Genomic DNA, 26923 nt, shown 5'->3' on the forward strand with positions numbered 1-26923 from the left:
CAATCAAACCAATCCAAATGTCCCCATTTCCAGTTCTCACCATCCTACTCTTTCCCGGTAAGTAATCTACCTTTCATATAACAGATCTGGCAAGGCTACAAATTAAATTACATTATAATTCGCCAACCCACAGAATCAGACTCTATTGCTCATTTTTGGCTATGTCAAACTTGTAGCGAGGAGAAATAAGAGGCTCTTTGAGGGCAGTCACAGAGGCTCCTTAGTCTTCTGACCATGCTTTGAGTATAGTTTTAAATTCTGAATTAAGCTGTATCATTCTTTAATTTCTCCAGTGCTTTTAAAAGAATTCAGCCCATCTCATATCCCCTTTATCTCAAATTCCTACCATGCTGACTGATTCCAGCAGCCACTTGGTCCACCAAAGCATTACCTATAAAATAGACTCTTCATTCCAGGAGACCAAGAGCATAATTTAAGTGATTTTTGTACTGCATGCCAGGAACCACCAGAGCTCCATCTTCAAATGGTAGCTAGATTTTTACCATCCTAAAACCCAGCTGGGTCCTATAAACAATCCTAGTTCCATCTTTGAGGTGTTCACACATTTATTCAGAATTCAGTGCAGAATAGAATCCTTCTAGGTACACTAAGCAAAAAAAGATACTTAATGTAGGGAATGAAGCGATTACAAAAATCATTAGAAGGTCTGGGGGAGCACATTTCAGGAGAGACTCCTGAAACACAGTGAGGCTGACCTTCCAGGAGTGTCTCTACCCCTGCCCCAATCAGGACAGGATACCACCACGAGCACTACTGCATTCAAGGACACACTATGGTGACTGTGAATCTAGGGCTCAGAAAGCCACCATCATCACTGCCTCTAAATACCTATAAAACTGATGACCAGACATTGAAGTCTTGCTGGAAAAGAAAAAAAAAGAAGTCTTGTGCTCATCATCTTGCCTGACAGCAGAAATACCTAAAATGGCAACAAGATGGCTTCAATTTCACTTATGCTTTCCAAATCCCAAGTGAGTGTTTATAGTTGTCTAAATCTCATTCACTGCCAAAAACTAGATGCTAGGGAGTCTGAGGGAGGTGATTTTTAGCTTTCCAGCTCACTAGAAAGAAGGGAGATGTGTGGTGCCAAGTGATCATATTTACTATAGTAAAGAGAAAGAAAGAAAAAAAAAAAAAAGAATCGACTCCTAAGTTTTTCGCCTGAGCAACCAAGGAAATGGTATTTATGTGTACTAAGATGGGGTTAGACTACAAGAGGAAAAGTTTTGGGGAGAAGTTCGAGAGTGCATTCTTCTGCCTGTATGGACTACAAATGAAGACTTGTAAGGGTCAAAAGTTTGAAAGTGAGTGCAGTATACATGAAGAAAGATTATTCACTTCTTTCACCTCCAAACGGTAGGCAGTTAACTGGTTTCCATCCCTGAATCTTAAGGAGGTGGGCCAAGAGAATCCTTAGAAATGTTTTCAAGTGTCTGCAAAGAGAGGAAGCTAACATCTCTCCCAATTGAAAGTCTGCTCCAGTGCAACCAGAGCAGGAAAAGAACCGCGGGAGAAGATGGTGTGGTGGAATGACCAGTTGAAGGAGGGGTGCTCAAGGCCACCACAAGGTACAGATGATGGATCCCACCTTTCTGCAAGCCCCAGATGAAATTAAGGGCTACTGACTTGTGAAATACTGCTGTAGCCTGGGGCAGAGACACACATGTGAGAAAAATGCGGCAGTAACCACCACTGAAAGGTCAGGTTGAAGATGCAGCCAAATCTCACAGAGGATGTCAAACCTGGGAGATGCTGCTCATGATAGGATCTCTTACCAGACAGAGCTTGTTGGGAGCTTCACCTGTCCATACTGAGTCAATTTGTGGACTTCACCCGTCCACAACTTATCTAAAATCTAGACCAGTTGTGATGACCAAAAGTAAAAGTATAGTGACTGCCTGGACTCCACTGACAGGAGGCTGGCCATCGTATGACCTCCAACAAAAAGGACAGCCAATTTGACTGGATCAGTTATATCAGTAAATCCTCTCTCGTTCTTGCCCTCTTCCTATCTTTCTCCCCCCTCTCCCTCCTTCTCTTTGTCCCAGCACCGGGCAATAAGTGCAGGAAGGAGAGAAGTAGTGTGGGAGGGCAGTCCCCACATCTCCCCAACACTGGAACCTCCGCTTTACCTACCCTGTGCAAAGGAGAAGAGCTCAGGGTAGAACATGAGACTGAGGTTTTGAAATAGGTACAGCTAAGTCTTTATAGGCAGAACTATCTTAATAGTGATTGAAAAATTCTGGAATTAGATTGAATGGTCAATAACGGAGCCTCTCCTAGTGAGACAGGATCTTTGGTAGCAGGTTTCAGAATATTAAATTATCTTTCACATTCTCTATTTAACCTCCGAGTCTTTTCTCTTGCCTAGTTCTAAAAGAACCTTTGTTAGGAATCCCTCAGATGGAAATTGATGGCTTTTTGTATCAAACACTTAATTCAGTGATGTCTCTACTACACAGGTCATCTCATTAGCCTTCCTGAGAAAATATGGACTTTATTTTCAAAGCTTTGGGGAATATGGACAAAAGCTGTCCTGAATACTAATATATTGAGAAAAAGAAAATGTAAAACCAGTTCAGGAAGACAATCAGGTCTTACAGCAAGAGTAAAGGAAGTGTCACCCAAAAGAAACTGCTTATTTGGGATCAAGAGTAAGTAATGTTTTTTTGTTTTGTTTTGTCTGTTTTTCTTTTAAATACGGTGTTTTATTAGTTTCAGGTGTACTTGTTTGTTTTTTAAGATTTATTTATTTTAGAGAGGGGAGAGAGGGGTAGAGGGAAAGGGAGAATCTTTAAGGAGACTCCACAATGATCATGGAACCCAGCTCAGGTCTCAATCCCACGACCCTGAGATCATGACCTGAGCTGAAACCAAGAGTCAGACGCTCAACCAACTGTGCCCTCCAAGTGTCCCTGTTTTTTAATTCAGCAGTTTGATAGAATTGAAGATCTGTCTCCTTAATTTACTAGCCCCAGCATAGCTGCCCTTTTTCTAGGTACTAAAATACCTATAAAATTTCCTTAGCAATAAGGGGTTTTGAAGAGTATTTTGATCAAATACCAAAAAAAGAGTGTATTTTTTAATTTTAAAAATTATCTTAACTAGGAAAATACAAAAATCTACTTTTTGTTTTGAACAACCAAAAAAATTCTCCTTCATCCTTTTCCAAGTGAAAATGTGTACATGTTGTAAGGGTTTTGCCCTTTTGGAAGGAAATGATATACAAAAGGCTAAATTTTTAAAATAAATTAGAGATGATTAAATGTATTACAAAGTGACTCACCAATAGGTCCTTTAAATATAGAATTCCGGTGTGATTAATTTTACAGAAGTTTGGTTTATACAGAGGTATGTTTCAAGTATTACTACATAAAATGAAGTAAACTTATTAAACCCATGTCTATCATTCTGAATATTTTTCCTAGCAAGTCATATAGTTGATGTTGAAACAGTATTATCCATATTTAGGATTATAGTCACAACTTTCAAAGTTTAAATAATAACAATATGTGTATTTCTATTTTAGGGTAGGAAAATTTTAAGATAATACTCATCTTACCTTCCAGTATTGTATTTGATCAAAAACACCAATGGAGAAATTTACATTCATTTAATGAATATAATTTAATAACTAATATTTCTTCTACTTTAATGTTAACTCCCCAGTAACATACAAACCATGCTTTGTGGGCAATAAATGTCTTTTGAATTGAACAAAAAATCCTATCTTTTTCAGTGCTACTAGTTTGGGAACCAAATTCCATCCTTAAATTGTCAGTTCAGTATTTGTGTTTTGATTGATTGCATTTTGTTTGTGTTTATTGGTCTTTTTAAATTTATCTTTGCAACTCATCTTTTTTTTAATTTTTTTAAATTGTTTTTCTATTTCTTGGATTTTTTTTATTTTATTATGTTAATCACCATAAATTACATCATTAGTTTTTGATGTAGTGTTCCATGATTCATTGTTTGCATGTAACAACCAGTGCTCCATGCAGAATGTGCCCTCTTTAATACCCATCACCAGGCTAACCCATCCACCTGCCCCCTCCCCTCTAGAACCCTCAGTTTGTTTCTCAGAGTCCATAGTCTCTCATGGTTCGTTTCCCCCTCCAATTCCCCCCGCCTCATTTCTCCCTTCCTACTATCTTCTTTTGTTTTTAATATATAATGTATTATTTGTTTCAGAGGTACAGGTCTGTGATTCAACAGTCTTACACAATTCACAGCGCTCACCATGGAAGACATCCAAATTGCCAACAGACACATGAAAAAGTGCTCAACATCACTCTGCATCAGGGAAATCCAAATCAAAACCTCAGTGAGATACCACCTCACACCAGTCAGAATGGCTAAAATTAACAAGTCAGGAAACGACAGATGTTGGCGAGGATGCGGAGAAAGGGGAACCCTCCTACACTGTTGGTGGGAATGCAAGCTGGTGCAGCCACTCTGGAAAACAGTATGGAGGTTCCTCAAAAAGTTGAAAATAGAGCTGCCCTACGACCCAGCAATTGCACTACTGGGTATTTACCCCAAAGATACAAATGTAGGGATCCGAAGGGGTACGTGCACCCCGATGTTTATAGCAACTCATCGTTTTTTTAGATGCCTAAAGAGAAACTTATTGTTTGAGTGGCATGCTGCCATGTTCCCACTGTAGTGCATTTCAGTGGTGGTGCAGCCCACAACAAGGGGGGCATAAAATAGAGGGGACATCACGTGCTGCATACGGTGACTTCCTGCCAGAGCATCCAGTAGGAACCACTAATAGAACCACCTGTCATTAAATAATGCAAATTACTTTGGACCCCAAGAAGTAGTCAGGACAAAATATCTACTCAGTTTATATTTCTTCCTCCTAGGATTCTAAAATAATATCTGAAAAAGGAACCTATGTGGGGGAAAAGACAATGACTTTTTTGGATTGTTTTGAAAACAAAAATCTTGTCACTTCAACCAAATAATTACATTCTCAGAGATTTTCACCTACTTGTACAACACTTTTCATTATATCTCTCCATGTTTTATCCACAGTTGTAAATCGTCTTCCTTCCTCAGGCATTTGAGACATAATGTCTGGAGAACTGAAAATGGGCTCCAAATATAGCCATGTGGCTTGGACCTTGAGCCATTCATCCAGAATTTCCTGAAGCAGCAGGAGCTTGCTCTCCCATTCTCTGAGAAGCAAAACACACTGGTTCAACAGCAAATCAAGTAATGTTTCAAATGACAAAACTCAAAACGATACCTATGATTGTCAATCTTGTATGCAGTGCTGCTATTCCCATTCCATTCCTCTACCTTCATTCGACAACAAATCACAAAATTTGTTCCACAAAATCTGTTTTAAAATAATAGCACCAGCATTTATGTTTATATGGAATATACATGTTCAGATATACCTTTCTACAAATGGCTGGTTTCTGGATATGCCATAGCAATAAACCTTCCTGCAAATCAACTCCATGGCTGGAGGGTACAAACTGGGAAATGAGATTTTGGAGACAGTAATGATGTTCTTAGTGAAGGGCACTTTGAACTCCTTAGGAAAGGTAGTTACATCCAAGACTCATTTCCTTGAACATTCCCCTTTTTAAAAAAAAAAAAAATTGAGCCCATAAAGGCTTTATTTCTAGAACACAATATTTTAATTCATAAGATCTAACTGGCATTTAAAGAAAAATCTACATAATCTAAAATATAATAGTGTGGCATTCATGAGAAGGAAGCATTTTTAATCTACAATAGTGATCTATTCATTTCTAAATATGGAGTACAAAAATAATGACAAGATTTCCTCAAGAATATTATAATTACACTATAAACTAATTATTTTATAAGCACGATTGTAAGGTCTCTGCATGTGTTTGCTCCCTCCTCACCATAACCCTATAAGCTCCAGTATATCTGTTTACCAGTGGGGAGACTAAGGCACATAGCGAGGTTCAAGTCCACCTGGCTAATAAATGATAGCACCAGATTGGAACCCAGATTGCTGCGATCACTGTGCTACAAAAGATAAGATAGCCGTCGAGAAGAATGATCGGTCAACGGCAACAGACCCTAGAGATGGGATAGCTTTATGTGTAGATTAATACATTACTCCTCATTTATAATTAGTGACCTGTAATTTTAGACTGTTGAAACCAAGCCCTGTAAATAGAAGTCTAAAAGCCACCAGGCATTTTCAAACGCTTTTCTAAAATCCCTTCAACATTTATCAGTGAATTTGTTTAACCTCTTTTCACAAGAAGAAATGCCTCTGCCTCCCATCGTTCTTCCCTCTTTCTCCATCTAATCCCTGACTGACATGGAAAATTTCCCACTAGCTAATGATCTCATGGATAGCCCTTAAAAATCCAATCTGGTTATACTACTTTCAGAGTAGTTAAAAAAATTACTCTTGATGAGCACATTGGAGCAAGCAAGGTAGGAGGCAGAGCAACAGGGGGAACTAGGCCAATGGCAGAGAATACTCAAGTTTAGGATTAACACCTCAATAACCAGAGGTGGATACTGCCAAGCAGTTAGCTTGCCCTTGTCATACAAATTCTTATTGAAGATGGTAGTAGGAGTTGGATTTACTCTCTTTTTGAAGGTAAATATAAACTGTTTCTTACAAACTACAAAAATTTAAAAAAACAGACAGGATAAGGATTTAATTTAATCATCTGTGTCAGATGCCTGAAACTCTAGACTAGAGTCATAGTATTCATACTTCTGCACTTACCTAGCCATCCTTCAGGCATAGAAGTGAAAATTACAATAAACTTTCAAGGATGATCTACAATAACCTAATCAGTATATTTGGAAAATGACATTATCTTCAGTTTCATAGTTTATATGTTCTATGAGCTATGTGCAGAGATGTGAAATTATTTTTGAGTCAAATGTATAAGATCAGACTGTAAGCAATAAAAATGAGTTTCTGGAGGCTGATTGTCCACTACCTTTGTTATGACTACAGATGATAGCAAAGGAGTAAGTACTATTCCAAATGCAAAGAAGGTTATCATTCCTTCCAATCAACTATTTAAAATATTAAGTATGAAGTGCAGAATCAACTTTCAAAAAGAACTGTATATTACATACAAGTGATAATACAAATTACATACAATTTTGGTAACATGGCATAAACCTTGTCATATAAATATTACTTTACCTTATTTGTTTTTCATAAGGCTTGATGAAAGGAGAGCCTCGCATAGTTTGTGTTTTAATAATGTGGTCATCCAACAACATCTGAATTTCATCAACTGATGACAGAATAAATGTCCCACTTTCTCTATAAGGAAGAATGACAAATTCCATTGTATCCCACTCATTAGTCATCTTGTCCATGGACTTTTCAAGAGAATATTCTTTGCTAGCTGCTTCACTAATACCTTCAAACCTATCTAAATATGGTTCCAAATCCATGTCCAAAAAAGTGAAGACAGTGGAGTCATCTGCTGGCTGCAGTGGGTAGCCAACAATGTTGGACATGGCCTCCCAGTGCCTGGGGCGCAAACCAGGATTACAGATCACTTGAATGAGAGGAATGTGCTGCTTGAAATCTTCTACCTTTGCTCTTACTTTTTTTGTCATTGCCAATGCATTTGGAGAATCGTGGAAGATTTTCTCCAGCTTATACAGTCCTCTCCAGTAATTTCCAACATCTGTTTCTACTTGGTCTGGATTCACCTTATGATACGGGCCTTCAGTCCATCCTCGGTATTTGTTGCTAAATTCAACAGCAGTTTCGTAGAGACGAAGGTAAGGGTTCAAACCATCTTGGATTTTTTTACGTTGAGGATATATTGATGGTAGCCAACCAAACGCCTCTTCTTCAGCATTAAATTGCTCAATCTGGAATGACAGGTATAAAATATATTATTCTAGAAGTGAAGGATATTCAAAATTAATTTTTAAAAAACATTTTTAATCTAATGTGACCCCAAAGCCCTCACTAAGCCCCAAAGTTAAACTGAAATTAGGCCATAATCCAGAATTGCTGAGCAGTAATCTATCCTTTCTATTTTTTTTATTACATTTTCCAGAGAATAGTATCTGGTTAAGTTAAAATAGTAATGACATATATGTAAAGAAGTCTTTGCCCATCCAGATATATCGAGGTTATACCATCATTTATTAATTAACAAGAACTTAAGGACTTTTTTTTTTAAATATTTTATTTATTTAGTTGACAGTACAAGCAGCAGGCAGAGGGAGAGGGAGAAGCAGTTTCCCTGCTGAGCAAGGAGCCGATGTGGGGCTCGATCCCAGGACCCTGGGATCATGACTTGAGCTGAAGGCAGACGCTTAACCGACTGAGCCACCCAGGTGCCCCAAGAACTTAAGTACTTTTAATACACACAGCATTATCAGGTACTGTGGAAAATAGAGAAAAAAGTATTATGTTGCAAAATACCAACTCTAAGGAGGTAGTATTTCAGCTCAGGAGATAGACATGCATATGTAGAAAGTTAAATTGCAATTGTTCAACAATAATATGAGGCAATAGAAGAGATGTCTTAGAGTAGTAGCTCTTTAATATACGTGAATAGTATATACTAAAAATGCTCTCACTCAGAGGTAAGAGATCATGGTGAATAGATGTTTAGGTAGGGAAGATGCAACCAGAAACGGGTCTTGAAGATGTGTGTAGGGTAAGAAGAGGCAAAGAAGGGATGCCTGGGTGGCTCAGTCAGTTAAGCATCTGCCTTCATTCAGGTCATGATCTTGGGGTCCTGGGATGGAGCCCAGGGTTGCGCTCCCTGCTCAGTGGGGAGTCTGCTTCATCCCCTCCCCCTGCTCCCCCCCACTTAAGCTTGTTCTCTCTCAAATAAATAAAATCCTAAAAAAAAAAAGAAGAGGCAAAGAAAGTATTAATTTCCTCTTTGTTTAATAGTGAAGTATGTGAGGATATGGGTGGTTTAGAGGAGAAATCTATAGAGTTGAAAAGTGTGAGTTAGGTATATAAATTATGCAGGTTACCCAAAATTTCAGTGGCCACCGAATTCTAAAACCTATGGTTTCTCCTTTCTCAACATGTGTTCACACTTTTGTGACTATTATAAACTATTTAATTACCTGAACTAACAAGATACTAAAATCTTCGATTTTAGGAAACAGGAAAGCATCATAATATGGTCTGTTTTCGTATTTCCCCTTTTTATAAAAAAAATACAATTAAAAATCTCAAACATCCTCTTTGGCAAAGGGTATGGCTTTTCCACCTCCAGCTTCTTCTAACGAGAAAGCCAAGTTCTGACATAGCAATACTGGGAACAAAGTGGCCCAATGGGAGAAGATGATGGGTCTAATTTAAAAACACAGCCACCAAATCTACACTGGCTTCTATGAAGACGGGCAAACTAACGAGTAAGCAGGTACTAGCACATGATGTAAATGATTCAGTGATGCAAAATAAAAAATAAGCAGATGGAAATATCACTCTATCTTTTAAATAAAAGACAGAGGCTGCTGAGATAACTACCAAAAGGAAACAGCAATGCTGCTTCTCCTCAAAGCATGTCTATTGGATCTGTTTTTGCCATTTATTATTTTTTATTTTTTAATTTATTTTTTATTTTTTTTAAAAGATTTTATTTATTTATTTGCCAGAAAGAGAGAGAAGGAGAGTAGAAGCAGGGGGAGTGGCAGGCAGAGGGAGAAGCAGGCTCCCCAACAAGCAAGGAGCCCCATGTGGGACTCGATCCCAGGACCCTGAGATCATGACCTGAGCCGAAGGCAGACGCTTAACCATCTGAGCCACCCAGGCGCCCCTATTATTTTTTAAGAACTTTAATTCCAATACAGTTAACATACCAAGTTATATTAGTTTTACGTGTACAGCAGAGTGATATTTGCACCATTTATATTATTCTCTAAAGGTAGTTGAACTTTTATTTTAATCTATTTTTAAAAGGTGAATATAGAACTCAAACTCAATGCTCTTTCTTTTGAACTAATTCATCCTCTTAAAAATTTTAAAATTATACCTTTTCTGCTGCTAAGTCCAACTTCCCATTCAGTGCTTGAGCCTTTTTCAGGTATCGCTGTACATCCTGAAGGTCTCCAAAGGAGTAAAATTCTTCGGCCTGTTTAGCATAACTCTCCAATTCCTCCACAAACCGTTCACACCGTAACTAGTACAAACAATATTTGTTGTTAGGATTTTTTTAAAGGTAAAACCCCTAGGCATCACAAGGAAGTTTAAATATTTGTAAAGATTATCAGAATTATTATTCTATTTTGTCACTGGCAAGATATAAAGAAAGGAATCATCTGGAAGAGGACAAGGATCTAAAACATGCATAATTTTTAAGAGTCAGGATTTAAAATTAATGAATTAAGATTCCTATAATTCAGAAATTAGATAAAATTAACTTTGTTCTATCAATTTAAGAAATTCTAACCAGTAAAATAAGAACGGGTTAAACAGTAGTATTATTGTTAAGCATGCTAAAGAATGTGTGCTAACAAATGATTTATAAGAATTTTTTAAAATTCTTAATAATCAAGTATGGGGCTAAAAGAAAGCCAGTTTTTTAAGGACTATAACGAGATCTATGGCATTTTTACAAACAACTGAAAAAAAAAAAACAGACTTTCTTTAATTGTGTTCTGATATTCAGTTATCTTTTCAATTTTCAATTGCTAAAACAGAATACTCCAAGGTTATTTTTCTTGTCCTATGGACTCTCTTCACAGGAAATATGCAAGGTAAATATATCTGGATTTTAAAATCTAAAAACTCTATCCTTCCAATATAAAACAGGTGTGTGGTGTTTGTTTTTTTTAATGAGAAAAGCTCATTATAAAATTGTCATTGGTAAGGTGCTCCAAATTAAATGGCTCTAAAAAAATAGCTCTTAATAAAATATTCAAAAGTTAAATCTGGGTTATTCAAAAATAGATTTTATATTTTATAGATTATCTAGGCTGATTTCTGTCTTCTTCAGTTCATGGAAGTTTTATTGCTCTGGCCCAGTGGGGGAAGGAAAATGAGAAGATGAAATTCATCAACATTATGAGAAGTTTGTAGAAGAGTATATTTTGCAGTAAAGTATAGATAATTCTGGGCCACCTAACAGTTTTCTAAGAATCTGTTATAACTTCTGGGTCTAATATTTGCTATTCATGATGTTTTCTACAGGTTTAAAAAAAATCTGAAAAGGCCTAAATGTACAACAGAAACACAGACTACAGTTTAAAATAAAGGTTTTTGGTTAAGCCTATGAATTATTCTCCAAACGTGTTCTGCCAATTAACCATATTTGCTTTAATGTGATTTGCTATCAAGGGACATCTCTCCTGGCTGACCTGGCACAGGTCTCTTCACTTTGGGAACCTCAGCTTCTTCATCTGTAAAATGAAACTGAAAACATGAAATCATTTATTCAGACAATAGCTATGGAGTGCTCACACTATTCCTGTGAGTCAGGCGCCTCACCGGCCCATGGGTACAAAGGGAGAATAGGAACAAATGAAACAGGCCTGCTATCATCAAAGAGCTGACCGTCTACTGGGGAGATGCACCTGACAATAACATCATGATCGGGTAGTTAGTCCAGGGGAGGTGTGTTAAAAATGTAGTGGGAGCAGAGAAGAAGCAGAACTGAGGTCTGATGAGAGGAATTCTGAGAGAGTCAATTGAGTACATGAGAGAGACAAGCACATGAGCGGGCCAGGGATGCGCTTGCCAGTGAATGGAGAGAACGTGCAAGAGAGGAGAGGTGTCAGAGGTCAGGGATCTAAAAGTTGCTCAGGGTTACTGAAAAGTCAAGAACAAGGATCGGAGGAGGTAGAAGATGAGGCCAGACAAGTAGACAAGGGGAAAATCACAAACCATCTTACATGTAGGACACCAGAAAAGGTGAGAGTTGTTGAATGTTCGAGGGAGGACTCTGGGCACAATCCTTAGATGAGTTGGAGTGTGTGAAGGCACACTTCACTGAGGGAGCTTGGATGTTAAACAATAAAAATAACTCAAAAGAGTACTATAAACTGTATAAGACAAACACTATTTTTATTAATGGTCGTTTGTGGGCAATAGATAAGAATTTTTCACCCTTGCAAAGTCAAGAAATGATACCCTATCAAGCCAGTATGGATACCATCTTCTGCTAAAATTGATGGCATGAGAAAGCTTAAGTATCTGACCCATGAAACAGAGGAGCTGATGATACTATGTAAGAAGCTGAAATGTAAGCATTTCCAGAAAATGAAAATAATTTAAAATATCTATGATGCCAACCTTCAGGCCTTCTTGATATTGTTCTGTTTTCTCCTTAATGATTTTCCTGTGCTCATCAAAAATTTCATCCATTCTTCCATACCACTGGAACACATTATTATTTAGCCTGATGTCTGCTGGAGAAAAGTTTGTGCACTCAATGAGGAAAGCGAGGCAGTTTTTAGAATCCACCAATCTCTGGCCCAGTTCAACCATGTCAGTTGTCTCTACTTTCTGAATATAAGCCTGCAGGAAGACAAAAATTGCAAATGGCATACTAAGGTACAGCTCAAGTCAAAACATAGGCTGTGGAGACACTATGCATAAAGATGCGTGAATCTGCACAGACTTGTTGGAAATGTAGACTTTTGGTTCAAGAGAGGAGACTGCAGCACAGTTTCCTTGTCATCAGTCCCAAGCACTCTACACAACAGCAGTGGGAAAAAACAGAAAATACTAAACAACGCATAAGAAGCACTGGAAAACCAGAGAAGAATGTTATGGGTTTCTGGGAGCGACGAAGCCGGGTGATATCATGTATTCTTTCACAGTAGCGTTTTGGGGTACCTACTAATGCCCCACCTCCTGTGCCTGACACTTTGCCAGGTGCTGGCAATTCCGTATGACAACCAAGGGACCAGGGTTTTGCCCTTATAGACTTGTTGGGGGAGACAAGTATTAGTCGAATCACCACTGTAACAAACGTCAAATTGCAAACTTGCAGCAGACATCAGGGCTACAACACTTTCTTTAATTACAAAAAGTAAAATATAGCTATAGGCAAAGTTAACAAGAAGTGTGCTAAATCTGTATGAGGAAAACTGTAATACTTCATTGAAGGACATTTTAAAAGTTCTGAATAAATGTGGAAATATATGTTACGATGTAATATTCTCAAGACGTAGATTCTCCTCCAGGAAGTCTATAAAACCAACGCAATTTCAATCAAAATTGCAATGGCATTTTAAAAAACAAAATTTGTCATAATTCTGAAAGCCTCTGAAATAGTAAATACTTAAGAGTAGCAAAGATAATCATGGAAAAAAAATGATAGAGACTAGCCAAATATGAAAATATAATTTATAAAGGTACAGTTATTTAAACAGTTCTTGTTCTGTCCCAGGAATAGAGGAGGGAGAAGAACAGAGATCAGAACTAGATCCATGTACATGTGGAAATTTAGTGTTGAAAAAATGCATTTAAAATCAGGAGTGAAATGACAGATCATTTAATAAATCATATTAGAGTAATTAGCTATTGATCTTGGAAATATAAAGAAGGTATATTGTTAAGTGAATAAAGTAACTTGCAGCAGAGTTATGATTTTTTTTTTGCAAAAACAAATCTGTGGGGGGGTGGTGAACGCACAAGTGTATGTATGTATATGTGTGCGCACATAAGCACATGCAGACACGTGCGCGTGTACACGTACATATACGCAGAGAGTGCTCTCAAAGCTCTTCTGATACATGTTAATTTATATATCTGAATAATATAAATGTTGAAGGAAACCTGCTTCCCCATTGAAAAATAAGACTAGCAATTACTTGTAACTACTTATATTCACCTTCCCTATTGTATATCCTACACCTCCCTATGAAGTAAATGCTTCTTTTATGTTTTTAAAAGTCTAATCTTCATTTCTCTGACTTTCTTCATCTCTCTCTCTAGTGTTATTTATACTTAATACTGTATATATGTTTGGAAAAAGCAGAATTCATACTAAAAAAAATCATTACTCTAAAGAAAGGAATTATGGAAAAAGATAAACTTGTTTTTTACTTTGTACAATCCCATATTGTTTAAAATTTTACTTTTGTAATTAAAAAGGAAAAAGCCAACATTGTCTAAAAGCCTTTCATTAATAAATCATTCTAACAAGACTTAATATTATGCTACAAATCCAAAAAAATAAGATGGGAACCATGGTGGTTTCCACAAGTAACAAAATGTCTAACTGAAAATATATTTGTATAATTTGGTTAATCAGATTTCTGTTTAGTCAAACGACTGGATTTTTATTTCCCCAACTGATAATAAATGACTGATTTTGGTATTGAATAAATTGAGAAGTTATTTTGCCCTTGTGTGACTAAATTTTTTAAGATGCAGAAATATTTTTTTTTAGATTTTATTTATTTATTTGAGAGAGAGAATGAGAGAGAGAGAGAGAGCACATGAGAAGGGGGAGGGTCAGAGGGAGAAGTGGACTCCCCGTTGAGCAGGGAGCCCGATGTGGGACTCGATCCTGGGACTCCAGGATCATGACCTGAGCCGAAGGCAGTTGCTTAACCAACTGAGCCACCCAGGAACCCTAGATGCAGAAATATTTTAAATACCAGTTAAATGAATCCTATTTGCTAATTTCTGTTACAGGTCACTATGAACAATAGAAATTCACACTAAATAACTCCAAATTTGTAAATATTTCCAGTGATGGAATTAAATGACACTCTTCATACTTGATATTCATTTTTCCAAAGGAATATACAGTTATGGAATTCTCCAGCTACTTTATAATCATCCATGATCAAAGCATCACTTGACATCCTACAACAACTAAAATATAAAAATCTTCTAAGAGAGATCATATTTATATGTGTATCTCAAATACACACAAACACACACACACATAAATTCACATGCTAACAACCCCAATACAAGTACAAATACTGTAAAGAAATAGAATTCTTTTAGTTAAAGGCTGATATGTAAAGTTGGTTCTAATGATTTAAAAAACTTCTTTAAACGACTAAAGAATATACATAAGCATTTGCACTTCTTTTGTAATTTCTTGCTTATATAAAGTTTTGAACAATTTTACATGTTTTTCTGGGTTTGCTTAAATATTTTAAAATCTAAAAAGAAAAGATTCTATTTTCGATCTTGGGAATGCTGGATGGAAAAGGGGGGTTAAGTCCTATAAAAGCTTGTTCTTATAAGATTGAAAAAGGAATAAAATAAAATGGTGATTAGCTAGTTGTTTTATACTCTTTTTACTCACTATTAGGCAGACTTCAAGCACAGAAGGAACATGAAAAATGATTAAAGTGAGACTTAGCTGATATTTTTAATACCATAAATCCTATGCTCAAAACATATTTTGGGGCGCCTGGGTGGCTCAGTTGGTTAAGCCACTGCCTTCGGCTCAGGTCATGATCCTGGAGTCCCAGGATCGAGTCCCACATCGGGCTCCCTGCTCAGCGGGGAGTCTGCTTCTCCCTCTGACCCTCCCCCTTCTCATGCTCTCTCTCTCTATCTCATTCTCTCTCTCAAATAAATAAATAAAATCTTAAAAAAAAAAAAACATATTTTGGCAAACTACCACAGAAAATTTTAATGTATAACAAAAACAGCTTATAAAAAACAAATTATTAAAGATTAAATATTTGATAAAAAAATTAAGGATGACCACATATCTCATGTTGCCCAAGACAGTCCTGGTTTATGCCTGTTAGCATGGTAATATTAATAGTGTTCTCAAAAATATCAGTAGACGATTACACTAACAGCTCCCATATTTCACCTCTCCCAGTATCCATACCCTGTGGCATCTTCTCATGCTGTGGCCATGTGACTTGCTTTGGTCAATGAGATGTTAACTAATGTGATGCACAGAGACACTTGAAAAGTATTTGTGCACCTGGGCTTGATTTTGTGTCTCTACCATGCCATGAGAACATGCCCAGTGAGCCTGCTGGAATTTAAGAGACAAGTGGAGCAGAGTCAAATTATCCAACTGAGAACTAGCTGACCCAGTTGAGTGAGTGACCCAACTGTGACCAGAACCAGCCAGGAGTACCCAGCCTGAATCACCAAACTGTAGACTCATGAGCTAAGAATAACAAAACAAAATGTTATTTTAAGCCTCTTTTAACTTTTAGAATGATTTGTTATTGTATTATCATGTTGATAACTAACTGATAACGGCTGGGGAAACAATTAACTTACACACATACGACTATAAAGTTTATAAACAATACCTTCATTTCCATTAGTTCTGCTGTATTTGGAGGAGTGCTAAGAGCTTTCTCAGCTATCTTCTCAAATTCGTCACATAATCTGAAACACCAGAGAAAATCAATTTTATGCAATTAAATTTTATTCCTAAATATATTCTTATATACTATTTAAATGTGCCAGTATGTGAAAAATAAAGTAAGATGATCTTATCTATAGGACATCTAAAGAAATAAAAGCAAATTTTTGCCCATACTGATTCATTCAATACACATTTAATGATCATCTCTTACATTCCCAACTATAATATTAAGTGGCAGAGATAGAGAAATGAAGATATAATAATGACTCTCAAGCAGTTCATATTCCTGTATAGAAGACAGGGCCATAAATAATCACTTCCAACCTAGTATTTTAGGGGCTCTACCAGAGATTTAGTTAAGACAGCACCAAAAAAGTAGTACTAAATAAGAGAGTGATTAACTCTACTTGTGGGGAATGGTTAACATGGGCCTCTATAGTCAGAAACTTCTGCTAATAGGCAAATATTTCCTACTCATTTGGGTTTTGGCCCATATAATGAACTTACTGTGAAATTAAAAAAATAAAAGTGGTAGAAGCTAAAAAAGTCCAGATAAAACATGTAGAAATTTCTTCAAGAAGATTGACTGTGATGGGGCACCTAGGGGGCTCAGTCAATTAAGCCTCTGACTCTTGATTTTAGCTCAGGTCATGATGTCAGGTCGTGAGATCAAGCCTCCCACCTCAGGCTCCCCACTGGGCATGAAGCCTGCTTAAGATTCTCCCTCTCCCTACCCTCTCTTTCTTTAAAAAAAAAAAAAAAAGAAGAAGAAGAAGAAGGAAGAAGGAGGAGGAGGAGGGAGAAGAAAGAAGAAGGAAGAAGAAGAAAGAAGAATGGCTGTGAGGTGAAGGAAAAAAGCATGGTTGTGAGTTTGGGTTGAAGTGGGAGGTGGAAGATGGAAGAGGGTTCTGAACATGGTTATGAGTTTGAGAGGCAGAATCCACAGCAGAAGAGAGATTTATAGTGAGATCCAGAGGAGACAGGTGACTGGTAGAACCAGCTCCAGAAGGATGGGAGGCAATAGGGTTGAGCCCATAGGCAGAGACAACTTTGAATGGTGTGACAGACTCTTGCCCGAAAATGTGGGGAGAGGAATGAAGGGTTCACACAGAGGTGAGCTGAGACACGAAAGGGCAAGAAGTTGAGGCACGCGTATCTGATGGGTCCTCTAATATTCCTGATATGTCCTTTGTACATCCAGTGAGTGTGGTGAGAAGCACAATTAGGAGAAAGAGGGAAAAAGTAGAATCAGCATGAGCTCAGAGGGCAGTTAGGAGGCAGGGAAAATAGCTATGAAATTAGAATAAATATTTCATTCAGCATGAAAAGCTACAAGTAAAAGACATTTTCATTATTCTTCCAGAACTTTTAGAGGAAAAGGTGCTTTTACAGTTGAATATAGGATTCTGGTTCCTAGAAAAGCTATGCAAGTATTCTCCTGCTTCAGCCTTACCCCTCACTCCTCTTTCCTCACCGTGTCTGTGAAAGCAACACAGATCAGTCCCAGTTCTTAAAATAACACCATGCCATTTTCACACCTCACACCTTTCTACATGCTACTTTTTCTACCTGGAATTCTTTTATTTACATTGTTCACCTGGTAGACTCCCACTACTCATCCTCTAAAATGAATTCACATATCCTCTTCCTCTTTGTAGCTTTCCCTGATTTTCCCCACTTGCCCAACCTCCACTGTGAAAGAAATTAATCATGTCCTTCTCTGTTTTATGTCTGTGGCTCACTACAGTATTTACTGAGCCCTACTATAATTTACTGGTTTGTATGTCTATTTCCCCTTAAGACTGTAACTTTCTTCAGCAGTTATATTCATATTTAGAGTATAAGCACCTACTGTTGTGCCTATTACAAGCTTCCTTCAGGCTTTTATACAGCCTGAATATTCTTTTTAATGATTTATTTTTCCTGTAATACCATAACCATTACAAAATTTCTGATTATGTGGGGGGATTTCCCATGTAACTTGTAACAGAAAAGAGGTTCCCAGAACAACACTAACACCAGTTATTGAAAGACTAGTTCAACCTCTTTTCTAAATAAACGCAGGTATTCTGCTTTACACCTTAGCATTCCGAGTTTACTTAACATGAGCCAGTTTTCCTCAAAATCTCCAGGATAGTCAAAAAATAAGTTTTTAGTTAAGACAACAAGTTATCAGGGCCTTGAGGAATAATCACAGTGAGTCAAGTTCAAAATTTGAGGATCCATTAGGACCCAGGACAACTACTGGGTATAATCCACTTTGAAAATCCATTTTGTGTACTGATTATACAAACTTAAAACTTAAAACCTTAGTGATGTTAGAGAACGCCCATCTGACTTGTGCAAACAAAATTGCAAACACATTTTAATACCACCTTATATCAGGCAATCGGGAAGGTGCATTTGTGGTGAAAAACTAATAATAATCATAAAATAACAAAGCCAAGTAGAAATAAGTTTGGCATTATCTTCTTGGAGGGTCATTGATGACACTGTTCTAATCCATAACTTTATTTGAATGACAATTGCTTCTAACATTCCCTTGAAAAAAAAATAATCAGTATCACAAAAATACCTTGTATTTACTTCCTGATGATCTCGGAACATTTTAGCTATAAGTTTTCCACAGATAATTTCTGCTCGCTTCACCAAAGCTCTGATTAATTCCTCACAGCGCATTTCAAACATTCCTAAACGAACAGTCTGCAACATTAAGTATGAAAAGTTTAATGAACAGGAAAATAAAAGGTTCCCACAATTTTGCCTTTCTCACAATATTGGGGTTTTTTTTTGTATGTGATCTAACAAGATTCGGGGTGTGTGTGTGTGTGTGTGTTTAATATGATGCAGGAAGGATTTTCTAAACACTCATTTGTATTTTACAACCATCTTCTGGGTAAATCTCCTTCAAGAGTTTGTTATCTTGGAAGCCAACTGTATTTCAGGACAACAATGGACATAAGATAAAAAAAAATAAAAATAAAAATAAAATAAAATAAAAAAATGGACATAAGAACTTTGGAGAATCGAGTTATTGCTAAATCAAGAGTGGGGGATTTAAATGTTATATCTGCTCTGTACAAAACAGTAATGCATGTTTAGGGTGGAAACTTTGGAAACTGTAAAAAAGGGCAAACAAAAATCTTAAATTATCAGTCTCCTACTGAACAGAAGTAATCACATTTTGGTGTAATCACCATACTTTCCGAAGGATTTATAAACACTAAAGCAAAAAAAAAAATTAAGTTCTTGGAATTTTTGAGGGGTTAATTTATGTAAAGTACTTACAAGTCAGGCCTGAAGTACTAGACTTTCAGCTCTATGAGGACAAGAACCCTGTTTTGTCTACTTCCATATATCCTGGGCTTCCCACAATGCTTGGCTCATGGAAAGGCAACAAATACTTTCCCTGTTGACAGTAACGGTCTGATTCTTTCACTGTATGGTCTAAAAACACATCCTAATAAAACTGGGAAAAGATCATCAGTTACAAAAACAGTAGTACAAAACAGATCGTTTACCTTTCTAGATGTGTACTGTATCTCCTCTATTAGTTTTTGGTATTTGCGAATTTCTTGTATTATTTTCTCATAGCTATGATTTTCTTCAAGGAAAGCATCAACATCTTGCTCAGCTTTTTTGGTGATCAGAAAGTCATACTTGTCATAGAGTCTGAGGTGTTCGGTAGGTGCCACGCTCTCTCTCATTATTACTTCCTTCACCTTTTCTTTGTGGGCTTCGACAATTTCACTCAGAATTACTGGCTTCAAGGTTGTTGGTTTAGACTTACTTTCCTAAGCAAAGGGAAAAATAATGTTCATTTTAAAAAATAAATTAAGGTAGCCATATCATTTACCTTTGTAAAAATGCCAATCTTCACAAGGTCTTTTTGATTTTTTAAAAAAGATTTTATTTATTTATTTGTCAGAGGGAGCACAAGCAGGGGGAGGAGGCAGAGGGAGAGGAAGAAGCAGACTCCCCACTGAGCATGGAGCCCTATGTGGGTCTCAATCCCAAGATCCTGGGATCATGACCTGAGCTGAAGGCAGATGCTTAACTGACTGAGTCACCCAGGTGCCCCTCTTTGTGATTTTCTAATCTCTATAGAAAGATACTCAGTCTAATGGCAGTATATTGAATATCTAAGTTTCATGTAATTTTTTTTTCCTTCAAGGCTACCTAGTTGTGTTTTGTTTTTCTGTATGGATGAAAGAACTGTCACTTGAAAATACACACAAAATAAGAGAATATAAAAACACCAAAATCCACATTTTATTTGTGCAATTGTATGTGCTAGCTTTATAAGGTAGTGCTTGCATTGTACTTTATTTTTTAAAAGCCAGCTCAATGTCATATCATCATATTCTTCAATCACAGTACTTTTTCACCTTGAGGATTAATCTATCTAGAACAAAGAAAGATTGTTTACTCATTCACTGACCTTTGATCTTTGATTCTGTGAACAGCAACTTGAGCAGACTAAAATCCCTGGTTACAAAATGTGCATTCTGCTATCACCATTAGAATAATGGATCAGATAACAATTTTTAATAAGCAAACAAATCTCAACAGCTTGTCTCCTCTTTTCAAATAAGAGGGCAAATAAATGTGCCTACATGGTTTATTATCTTGAATCAAGTTACACTTAAAAATATACATGCTCTACCTTTCATTCAGAAGAAGGGATTTTTCACTCTAACAAACAAAAATATGATCCGTGGTGGATATTCTACAGCATTCACTAGATAACATCAAAGTATTCCTTAGAGAACTATAATTTATTCAGGTATCCAGGGTGCATTTGCCTGCTATGGCCCCTAGGGGGATTATAGGAAATCATAAAGCTTAGAACTAGACGCTTCTCGAGAACATTAGAGAATCACACCAACACCACTACCACCTCATCCCTGGGCTCAGAAGATGCCTGGTGCCATCTTTTCTGGGGGCAGGGGGACTTTGAGATAAAGCAATCTATATGATGTACTGTATGCAATGTAATTATTGGATCTAAAGCAAAGCTCATTAATATTCATTATACAATGTTTCTTAAGCATATTAACAGCCTGCCTAATGTCTACAATCTATAGGTCTATCTTTCTAAACATAACTGGATACCAATACATCAGAACTATATTAGAAAGTATACTTTTGATGTGAATTCTAATCAGTTCCTATTAAGAGTTAACGGAAATGATATTTTGAATGAGACAACTCAAGTGTTTGAAAGTCTATCAAAATAGATCATGAGATGGTGATATGCTTGGACTCACAGCATCTTAGCCCCTTGCGGGTTTGCCTTCCATGGGGAAAAAATGTATTTTAATTTCACTTTCAGTTTCTATCAAAGATTGTGATAAGAACAGCTCTATGAACTCCACTTCTGCGGTTGCTGTCAAAGGTCATTGAAATCACGTTCAGTTATCTTACTCGAAGTACCTTCTGTATCACTCCTTTCCAAACCTAACTGATTACAGCAAAATATCCCTAGATGATTCTGGCAACCTATTTCTGAGAACCAACTATCATTGTGAATCCACATCTCTAGGGGCAAGAGGTGGTGGTGGTGGATTTGTATTTTTAAAATGTCACCAGGTGATGCTGACATGTAGGATTTCAGAACTATTATCCCATGTATAATGCCCCATGTAAGACTTCTCTCTCAAAATCTGATACCAGGAAGAAGACCTGAGCAGTTTAAATTAACTGCTTAATCCCAGTTAAAACTTGTCATATATTCCTCTTCACTTTAGAAACCAGGAAACTTAGAGCCATATTTTATAACCATTAAATCAAAGCAACTGTATTCATTCAAATGACAGTAATACTTTTCTCCACTCAGAGCATGCCTGGTAACTCTTATTAACTTGTTCTATTTGTCTGTTTCATAAGCTCATGCAGATCATTCTTGAAAAAAAGGCAGGGTATGCCTGGAGAAAGATGCAAGAGCTGAACTGAAATTAAACAAAGGCCAAAGTAAACCACATTTCTCCAGAGACTTCTATTTATGGCAATATGAGGAATACATAACCTGAAAATAACTATTTAGTTCAAAACACATAAGTATGCTGGGAAAAAATGCGTAATATAACTTTTATAATACATAGCTAAGGAAGCAAAATAATAGGGAAAGTCTAGGGGCCAAACATGAGGGGACACATGAGTTGAGAGGTAATTATGTGCAGAAGTGAGCAGCTGCCCTAGAGACTGCTGATCCCTGGTGGCCTAAGCTTTGCTTTAATGAGTCTCTAGCAAGGTGGGCCTCTGTGCAGGGGAGGGGTGTGGGATGGCAGAACGGCTGATAGGAAACAAAGCTTCAAGCCTGAGCAGGGAGGGAAGTCATAATGGCTACACCCACAGAAAGCCAAGAAGACAAAGGTGACACAAAATTTCAGAATGCTGGAAGGTGACAGTACCTCTGAATGAGGGAGCAAAAGTAAGGAAAATATCCTGTTTTGACCTTGTTTTTCAGTGGAGGAGAAAAAAGACAGTCACCTTAAGAATTTGTGGCCACCAGCTTGTTCTCATGCAGATTTGGGTAAGCATTCACACTGCCAGTGTTGTCCACAAAATCCTCAGCAAGAAGTTTATTAAAAAATGGTCCTTGGTCTGGAGAGGCCTCCAGAGTAACTGTCAGGAGCATATGTAAATTCTGGAGGAACCAACTTAAATTAAGGCCTTAAGGACTTCCCTGCATGAAGTTCTTACATGTATAAGCCCATAATAATAAAGGAAAAACACCCACAGAAATAAACCACCATGAGCAAGAGTCAGATCAGCAAATGGAGAAGTAAAAGAGTAATAAATATATAACTAGGTACAAGAGACAATCAAAAATGACAAGTCCTATTTAACAAAGAACTTAATGGAATTCCTAGAAAATTAAAATTAAAAAAATTAGAAGCTCTATGGTGAAGATAATATCCTCACAATGGATAATTTCACAATCACAATGTTGAATAAAATAAAACAGGTCACTGATTATAAGATGACTCCACATATATACAAAGACATGGAAAAACTAAATGGAAATTGTTTAGGGATATGCAGACAGGTAGTAAGTGTATCTAAAAAATTTCAGATTAATAACTACAAAATTCAAGATTGTGATTCTTTTGTTAGAAGGTAGAAGAAGAGGAATGTGAACAGGGAAGGGCAGTAGGGAGCAAGAAGAGCTTAAGGGTATCAGTAATATTCCATTTCTCTAGTTAGATTCTAAGTACACAGGGGTAACTTTATTACCACTTAAAACTACACAGTAGTCTGGATGCTTTCCTGTACATGAAATATTTGTGAACTATTTTAAAAATAAAAAGGATGGGATGTCTGGGTGGCACAGTCAGTTAAGCAGCCAACTCTTGGTTTCAGCTCAGGTTATGATCTTGTGGTCATGAGATCAAGCCCAATTTTGGGCTCTGTGCTCAAGACAGCTCTGCTTCAGATTCTCTCTTCCTCTCCTCCCCCTCTGCCCATCCCCAGCTCACGTGCACACATGCTCTCTCTAAAATAATATTTTTAAAAAATAAAATAAAAAGGAATTAAGAAAGCTACTGGTTTGACTTACAAAGCTTGAAAACCTTTTAAGTTAAGGAATTATCAGACATGCTCAATCTGTATACTAGACTGCAGTAACTGCTGTTGAAATAGCAAAGCATGGGCGCCTGGGTGGCTCAGTTGGTTAGGCGACTGCCTTCGGCTCAGGTCATGATCCTGGAGTCCCTGGATCGAGTCCCGCATCGGGCTCACTGCTTGGCAGGGAGTCTGCTTCGTCCTCTGACCCTATCCCCTCTCATGTGTTCTCTCTCTCTCTCATTCTCTCTCTCAAATAAATAAATAAAATCTTTAAAAAAAAAAAAAAAAAAAAGAAATAGCAAAGCAGAGCTTTGCTAAATTAATGGCCAGAGAGAGAAGGGAAGTAGAATCTGTGATATGAGAGTACAAAGACACTACTGCTTATGGAAGAAGGTATATGAGGAGAGTAATCAATGGAAGGACAGTTTGAGAGAGCTAGAGAAGTATAACGGAGGTCTATAGCATGGTGTGAGTGCTATAGCAAACACTCATTGACTGCCTTAAACCTGACCACAACTTTAATTCCTTCCCTTAAGAAAAATTTCAGTCCAATGGAAGACTAGCCTAAGAAACTAGGTATACTGTAATGGGAAAACAGTATTTTTTTAATTAAAAGTTTCTTATAAGCCAATGTTACCAGGCCATTTATATTCTGCAAAGCATAGGATACAGGTCTACGCCTTTTAGAATTTGTTTGAAATGAATATCATCATGAAAATGCAAGCAATCAAAATACCCTTGATACTTACCCACTTGGAATACAATTTTGTCTCAACTCTTGGCACAAAACTGACAGCCTTAATCATGGTATCATAAACATTTAGAAGGATGTCTATATAGTCACTGAACTCAGGTTCAAACTTAATGGTGTCATTTTCAAGAATCAGCCTCATGATGAAACCTGGATGTTCGAAAGCTCTAACGGAATCCTGCAAAAAATGTACACATGTATGTGAATATATATATGAATTGGGAGAGACTAAGCAGTGCAGTGGTCCCAATTAGAACTCATGGGAACTCACCTTTCCTCTTATGCCCTAGACAGTTAAGCCAATGAGGAGCTCTACTAAAAAGAGCAAGAACAATTCCCAGTTAGATGTGTTGGTATCTAGTATCCACTGAGCCTACAGATCAACCAGAGGGTCAAGGTTCCAGAAAAAGGAGGATGTGCACAGCAGTGGGGCTCTGGAGTCATGCAAGCAAGAGCCCAAGAAAGTATTCAAATTCCCAGTCCCAGCCCACACTCTAACAGGACCTTCTTCTGGAAAGACACGAGTTCCTTGCAGAAACCTTCCCCAGCCATCATGACCCAAATTGCCCAATGAGAAGAGTTTTGACTTCTCTTCACTAATCCTCACCAACGTGATGATACTCATATATCTTGAATATTCAGGTTGATACTAAGTGTTTTTAAATAGGTAAGTGATCTAAAGATATACTTCCCTCTCTTCCACTGCTAAAGGTTCTTTTTTTTTTTTTTTATCTTTTTCCTCTTGAAAATAAATTAGTAGATGAATATTGGCGTAACGACACCATACTTACTGGTGGTTGTGCTATTAAGTCTGTGAAATCCTGCATGGAGACCAAAGTGAGTTCTTGCAGCTGTAATGTCATAAGCGTAGCAGCGCAGTTGAAAAAAGATTCCAATTTGACACTGCTGTCACCAGTTGGCAATTGCTTTTTTTTATTACCTTGGTAATAAATATTCTGCACTTCTGGAAACCACCTTGAAAGCACAAAAGACTTTTAAAAGTTAATACTTCCAGTGAATCACTCCTTTTACATTAAGCATTAACAGTAACTTCTGGACATCCAAAGGTCTTCATTGAGAGCTCTGTGGCTAACTGACATTATCCACCCTCTGAACTGTAAGCACTAGCATATTTCACTTTTTCTAGGAAAAGAAATTTTAATCACGGCCAATAGAAGATGACTCAACAATGTGATGCTGTGAGGAAAAGAAAACAAACATAAATCTAACTCCTGAAACTATGCTTCCTGTACTTTTTGAATAAAAATTTATTGGATATTACAAAATACTACTCACCAGTCTCCAAAATGTTCTTTAGGGAATGGATTTGTTAGTTTAAAACTAAAATGTAAATAGCTGATTAAACCAAGAGAGAACTTACTTGGTTCAACCCACTTGGTACTTTAAGCTATTCTGTTTCACAATGACTTGAAAGCAAGACAAATCAATAAAATCAAGTATATTATTTTCTTATTTCCCTTAATGTGAAATCCTGAAAGAATGGCTGATTTAAAACAAAGTTTCAAATGTGTATGTATCCTTGTAATAAAAGGAAAACAGTAAATTCACATATAGATACATAATAAGTCAAGTTTTCAGTTTATAAAACCACTAACACCACAAAATTAAGGAACCCTGATACCTCTTTCATAAGAGATAATATATTTTTTAAAAAACAGAGTCCACATACTTTCAGGAGTTGCCTAAATGCTTCAAGAAAGATCTAAATTTTAAATATATGTATTCATTTAACAAATATGTGTTTAGTGTCTATGTGCTAGGAACAGTGTCATGGGAGATATAAAAAGATATGACATCACCCCTTTTCTCTTATAATAACAAAGGCAATGTGTCACAGCAGAAAAACAGTCTTAAAGTCAAAGGATTGTGATATAATTTTCCATTTAAGTAACAGAGAAGGGTTTTATAATGAAAATGACAATTTCATTGAAGGATGGAAATGAAATGAGAAGGACCGTGAGGAAAGGATCTGAAGTAGAAGTAGGATAATAAGAAAAAATAGGTGGAGAAATGGGGCTAATTTATCTAATCATTTCATCGTCTGTAATAGAGATAATAGAGAGATTTCTTCCTAGAAAATAGGAAGAAATAAGTGGGAGAAAGTCTGTGAGGACTTTTGCAGAACTTGGGAGCTAAACACAGTAAGTTGGGACGCCCTCACTCTCTAAAATGAAGCCATGGCAGATCTTTCTGCAGTAAGGTGTCATTGTTGAAGTAACAGATAAAGAGGACAAGTAACACATACTAAATAGAGAACGGCAATGCTAGATTAAGAAAGGGGACTGAGAAACTT

The 26923-nt window shown here is 36.9% G+C and overlaps 1 protein-coding gene across 1 annotated transcript in view; it reads right to left on the bottom strand.

Moving 5' to 3' along the window:
- DNAH7 (dynein axonemal heavy chain 7) overlaps window positions 1-26923 on the bottom strand; it is a 261052-nt gene that overhangs the window by 186130 nt on the left and 47999 nt on the right. Inside the window, exons 11-19 of the mRNA XM_078071131.1 lie at window positions 25401-25584; window positions 24608-24787; window positions 19811-20083; window positions 18865-18992; window positions 16231-16309; window positions 12269-12493; window positions 10011-10157; window positions 7190-7875; window positions 5018-5204 (exon numbers count right to left, since the gene is read on the bottom strand). Coding sequence (XP_077927257.1) covers window positions 5018-5204; window positions 7190-7875; window positions 10011-10157; window positions 12269-12493; window positions 16231-16309; window positions 18865-18992; window positions 19811-20083; window positions 24608-24787; window positions 25401-25584 — 2089 coding nt within the window. The remainder of the gene's footprint in view (window positions 1-5017; window positions 5205-7189; window positions 7876-10010; window positions 10158-12268; window positions 12494-16230; window positions 16310-18864; window positions 18993-19810; window positions 20084-24607; window positions 24788-25400; window positions 25585-26923) is intronic.

The sequence above is a fragment of the Halichoerus grypus genome, chromosome 4 (assembly GCF_964656455.1).
Source record: "Halichoerus grypus chromosome 4, mHalGry1.hap1.1, whole genome shotgun sequence".
NCBI classification, from domain to species: Eukaryota; Metazoa; Chordata; class Mammalia; order Carnivora; family Phocidae; genus Halichoerus; species Halichoerus grypus.